Genomic DNA, 5364 nt, shown 5'->3' on the forward strand with positions numbered 1-5364 from the left:
CAGATGACAGATGATCTGTAGGGACGAGGGCTGCAACACAGAAAACTTTGCCATGACATTGTTCACACACACAAAATTTTCCTGTCATTGGACCTTTATGAGAGGAGGCTTGGTGCCCCAGAACACCTTATCTTCTGTCACAATGTTTTGTTTGAGATTATTTTAGATTAAGTGATTGTTCTAAGAAGAAAAACACATATAATTCTGTTATTGTTTGCTTTAATTTGCCTAATTCTCCAAAAGGCTTTCATCTTTGTGTCCTTCACTGACGGTGTGTCTACCAAGTGCACCTGGAGTGTTGGTGTGACAGAATTTCTTCTTTCTGGAGCTTTTCTGAGATCTTTGCTATTTATATTTCTTAACTCACTGAATAATATTGCAGCCAAATTTTTCTCTCATGGGTAGAATAAGGTTCCTTTGCCTTTTGACTGGGTATATTTAGTGAGCTGGTGCTATAACAGGACACAGATGGGTGCTCTGCTGATGAAGCCAAGGGCTTCTGCCACCGTCGGTGCTTCATGAGGGTGAGCAGAGGGTCAGCACAGTGTCCTGCCCTCATCTGCAAACCTGGATGTTGGGTGGCTTTTGAGATAGTTGGCCTCACTAGTTGCTTTTTACTTCCTTCCAAGCAAATTGCAGGTTCTGTTTTGACACGCAGAGACTCATCTGACTCCTGAAGGGGGAAAAAAAGAAAGCGGGGGGGGGGGAAGAATAAGAAAAAAAAAACTCTGGAGAGGACAAGTTTTCAATCTGTGTCTGTTTGAAATTCTTGGCAGGTGAAAAACTCGACAAACTGAGCAACCCCCGAAACATCAAGCCCCCGGTGCCGAAGCTGGGAGGTGCCATGTCCGGGCTCCAGATGCTCCCCGAGTGCACCCGCTGCGCGAACGGCATCGTGTGAGTGTCACCTCTGCCCGTGGGGACAGGGACACAGGGACACGGCTGGGGTCGGGTCCTGCCAGACACGGGGGGTTAGAATTTCTAGCAGAATACCTGGAATTTATAGCAGAAACCTTTTATTTATAGCAGAATACCTTGAATCCCTTTCTGGTTCTTGCTGACTGGGTATATAAGCCTGGAATTGAGGAATACGGTTTGGATTGCCCCTTTTAAGGGAATCTTGCAGCAAAATGGGGATGATTCATGGGATGGTTTCTGCCCTGCTTGTCACAGTAACTGCCTGGGGACTGTGAGCAGCACCGTGAGTGCTCGTAGCCACTCATGGGCTGCTTCCCTTACAGAGGGAGAAACGCTTCGAGGGTCAAGTAGAAGAGGTTTGCGGGTTATTTTTGTTTGTTTGCTGAAGGGTTACTCTCCGAGGGATGGAGTTTGGGTCTGATTTCAGACCTTAGGCCTTTTTCTGCTTCGTTGTGTTGTGATTTATGTTCTGGGGTAATTTACGTCCTGCTGGAGCTGGATCTTCTGGCGGAGGCTCTGCTCCGCAGCCGCCTCTCCCCGTGTCCCTGCTGCTGCTGTGAGCCCAGGGCTGTGCCCCAGCGGCCGTGGTGGCTCCCCATGTTTGGGTCCAGGCTGAGCATAGAGATTTGAGATTCCACTCAGCATCGAGCCCTGGAGTGGTGCCACAGGGGGGTGCAGACAAAAGGGAACACATCATCCCAGCTCTCCTATGAAGACAGGCTGAGAGAGCTGGGGTTGTTCAGCCTGGAGAAGAGAAGGCTCCGGGGAGACCTTATAATGGCCTTTCAATACCTGAAAGGAGCCTACAGAAGAGCTGGAGAGGGACTCTTTACAAAGAAGAGTAGCGACAGGACAAGGGGCAATGGTTTTAAGCTGGTGGAGGGGAGATTTAGGTTAGATACTAGGAAGAAATTCTTTACAGTGAGGGTGGTGAGGCACTGGAACAGGTTGCCCAGGGAGGTCGTGGATGCCCCATCACTGGAGGTGTTCAAGGCCAGGCTGGATGGCTATTTGAGCAGCCTGGTCTAGTGGGAGGTGTCCCTGCCCATGGCAGGGGGGTTGGAACTAGATGATCTTTAAGGTCCCTTCCAACCCAAACCATTCTGTGATTCTATGATCCCTTCCCATGGAAAATGGGAAGGTTGGACGGGGCTTGGAGCAACCTGGTCTGGTGGGAGAAGTCCCTGCCCAGGGCTGGAGGTGGCACTGGGTGGGCTTTAAGGTTCCTTCCAACCCAAACCATCCTGTGATTCTGTGATGGAGCCGCCCTGGAGCAGGGTGGCAGCTTTGGGTGGGCTGAGACGTGACGGGAAGCCGTGATAACACCCTCGCGTGCCCCGACACGCCGCTTCCCTTCGCTTTAATCCCTTTTTACTCAAGCGGGAGAAGCTGTTTGTGCTGGTTGTTCCTCCCTCTCACCCCAGCTCTCCCCCATCTGTCTCTCCCCCAGGGGCACCATCGTCAAAGCTCGGGACAAGCTCTACCACCCCGAGTGCTTCATGTGCGACGACTGCGGGCTCAACCTGAAGCAGAGAGGGTATTTCTTCATCGAGGAGCAGCTGTACTGCGAGACGCACGCCAAGGAGAGGGTTAAGCCCCCCGAGGGATATGACGTGGTGGCTGTTTATCCCAACGCCAAGGTTGAACTGGTCTAAACCCGGGCTGTGCTCTGGAGAGCCCACCCACGTCCTCCCCGCCGGCTGCGCAGTGTGGCTGTCATCAACCCCCACTACCAAAGCCCAAGTTAAAATGCCTTTTTTTTTCCTAGATAAAGCCGTTTACACTTGGGATCTCCGGGGGCTGGTGTTGAAAGCATACGAACAGGTTTTTCCCTTCTTTTTGACACTCTGCTTTTTGGGTTGCTGTGGTGGGTTATTAGTCTGTGCCTTAACCTTATCCAAGATCTGTGTAAATATTGATTAATTCTCTACTTTGTTTCATATAAAACCAGTATTCTTTTTTTTTTTTTTTTTTTTTTTTCCCCTCTTCTTTTCTCAAAAAGCAAGGAAGATGTTTTTAAAACTCCAAGAAAATAAGGCACTTTAACAAAAGAAGCTGACTCCTGTATCCTGACCTTAATCTCCTGCCCTCCAGCTGCCCTGGTGATTAAAAACTGACCCCCGAGGAGCCTGGGGTGCAGTACCAGGGGGTCGGGGTCCCTGGCTCAGCCCCATCCCAGCGGATGTGCCAGGGAAGGGTGGTCTCTTAAAACAGCATTTGCTGTGAAATTCCCTGGATGGGGGCACTGCAGTTTGAGGCTGACACGGATCCGTCCGAGTTCCCCGAGAGATCTCCACACTGAGCGTGTGATGAGGCTTTGCTTTTCCTTCCTTTGCTCCTAATTCAGTTGTTCTGTCATCTAATCACCCGAGCGGCGCCTTCAGAGGACACTGAAACAGGACAGAGCCCACCTCGGCTATTCCCACCTCCCTGCTCCTGCCCCACGGTGGTCCCTGCTTTGGCCATTCTGACTTTTCTTCCCCAGCTTTGGCTGTATTTTTTTAGTCCTTTATTTCTAGAACCCCACCTGTGTCTGCCTCGCAGCGGGGAGGTGTCGATGAAACCCCTTCAGGCCCTTAAAAGAAGGAACTGGAGTGGGGGTGACCCAGCCGTGAGCCCCGGGCCCAGGGGCAGCAGGTTCAGATTTATACCCTCATCCCAAGGCTGCATCTTTGGTCAGGTCCATTGCCCACTTGATTTGCTGGGAAAAGGTTTTTAAGGATCTTGGATGTTGCTTTGTTGGAGAAATGTTTTTTTTTTTCACGTTAGTGTTTGGAGGAGAGAGAGTTTAGTCTCTCTTTCGGTGGTGGTAGGAGCCATGTGTTTGGTACCACAAGGTTATTTCTGTTTCCTCCTCCTCACTTCAGAGAGGGAGGATGGGAGTGACAAAAAGAAATGTCTGTGCTCACTTCCCTTCTGTGGAAGAGCAAAGTAAGAGATGGAGTGATGGCCAAAGCACTTCTTCCCTTTCTGGCTCTACATAACAGGGGTCTGAGAAATCCAGACTGGAGGAGGGTCAGGAGCATTATCCCAGTCGGAGCTGGGCGTGAAATTTCTTCCTACACCCCAGAGGGAGTAAGGATTTTAGGGTGTTACAGGGCCACATCTAGACCCTTTTTCTGTGGTGCCTTAGAGGGATTTAGGCAGCTCCTGCCCTGCCCCAGCAGCGCTGCATCCTGAGCCTGCATCCCAGCTGGGTACCACGGCCGGGGGGATGCTGGCTCTGCACGGTCCTGCCAGCAGCAGAACATCCTCATCATCCTCCCCCTCCTCCTGCCACTGGGATTTTTAGTTTTTAAAGTACAGGAAACACGTGGAGATTTTTATCACAGCGCTGAGCCTGCTTTTTCTTGTATTTGCATGGCCTTGCTCGGTGGGTGGGACCGTCTGATGGGGAGTGTTTGGGACACCTGTAGATGCTGAGGAGACTAACACTGATCAGGTGGGAAGCGTTTCTGCCCTCGTTTGCCGGCCTCTGCTCCCAGCTCTTTGGAAACATTTCTTCTGGATTCCTCCATTAACCTCATGCGTTGCTGGGCGAAGCTCCCCTGCCTGGAGCTTGAAAGTCCAGGTTTCACCCAAGCCCAGGGCTGAACCCAGCTGGGCTGAGCAATGGAAAACTCACGGCAGGAGTGGCACAGGGTGCTTTTCCCACTTCCCGTGGCAGACAGCCCCAGCTGGGGCTGCGTTTCACTCTCTGCAGCTCTTGTCCATCTTTGACTCCATCCGTGCAGCGGTTGTGTCCTGCCCTGGCACAGGGAACACCTTAGAAATTCATTAATTGTTTAATTGCCCTCATTTTGAAGGCCAGAGTGGGCTGCTTGCAGGGCATCCTTGGTCTTGCCCAGCTGTGCACCAGTACAGCACTGGGAGTGCTGGGCACGGGACGTTTCTTTTAAGTTGAAGCCAAGTTCCTACGAACTGACTTTTCTACTCAATTCTCTTGTGACACCTTCCTTAGGAGCAATCAGCTCATTTCATCCCCCTAAAGCTGGACCTGCCTCACACAACCCCCTCCCGGGGCACATGGATTCCTGCCTTCGGGCCACCCCGTTGCCGTGTGGGGTCTGTAGGAGCCGGGAGCCCGCGGTGTCCGTGGGTAACGCTGTTCAACTCTGTACAACGTGGGGAGGGAGCCCTTTGTATGAAATACAAAATAAAACTGTATTGTGGGGTTTATGTCTCACATCACTTTGCGTGGCCTCTGCCTGCACCCCAGCTGGGTCTCTCCCCCCACGTGCGGGGGTCCCTCGGTACCCAGGTGAGGGGATGTTGGATAAACTTTAAAAAGCATCTCGGAGATGGAGGGCTGCGTTTCTCACCACCTCGTGCATGGAGAGCCTTGTTTGAGGTTTGGTCTGTGTTTTGGTGGGGTGTTGGTTGGGTTTATTAATTCCTGAGACCTCACTGGGTCCCTGCTCACGTTGGGCACAGAGATGGGACAGA

At 51.8% G+C, this 5364-nt stretch overlaps 1 protein-coding gene across 1 annotated transcript; it reads left to right on the plus strand.

Annotated features, from left to right (window-relative positions):
- The first annotated feature begins 468 nt into the window (after positions 1-468).
- On the plus strand, positions 469-5104 carry LOC106891328 (PDZ and LIM domain protein 4-like). Its single transcript, XM_014947779.1, has 3 exons — positions 469-511; positions 777-897; positions 2369-5104. The coding sequence occupies exons 1-3, from the start codon at positions 469-471 to the stop codon at positions 2571-2573; spliced, it is 369 nt and encodes a 122-aa protein (XP_014803265.1). The 3' UTR covers positions 2574-5104.
- The last annotated feature ends 260 nt before the right edge of the window (positions 5105-5364 follow it).

This window comes from Calidris pugnax, unplaced genomic scaffold (genome assembly GCF_001431845.1).
Source record: "Calidris pugnax isolate Ruff unplaced genomic scaffold, ASM143184v1 scaffold27, whole genome shotgun sequence".
NCBI classification, from domain to species: domain Eukaryota; kingdom Metazoa; phylum Chordata; class Aves; order Charadriiformes; family Scolopacidae; genus Calidris; species Calidris pugnax.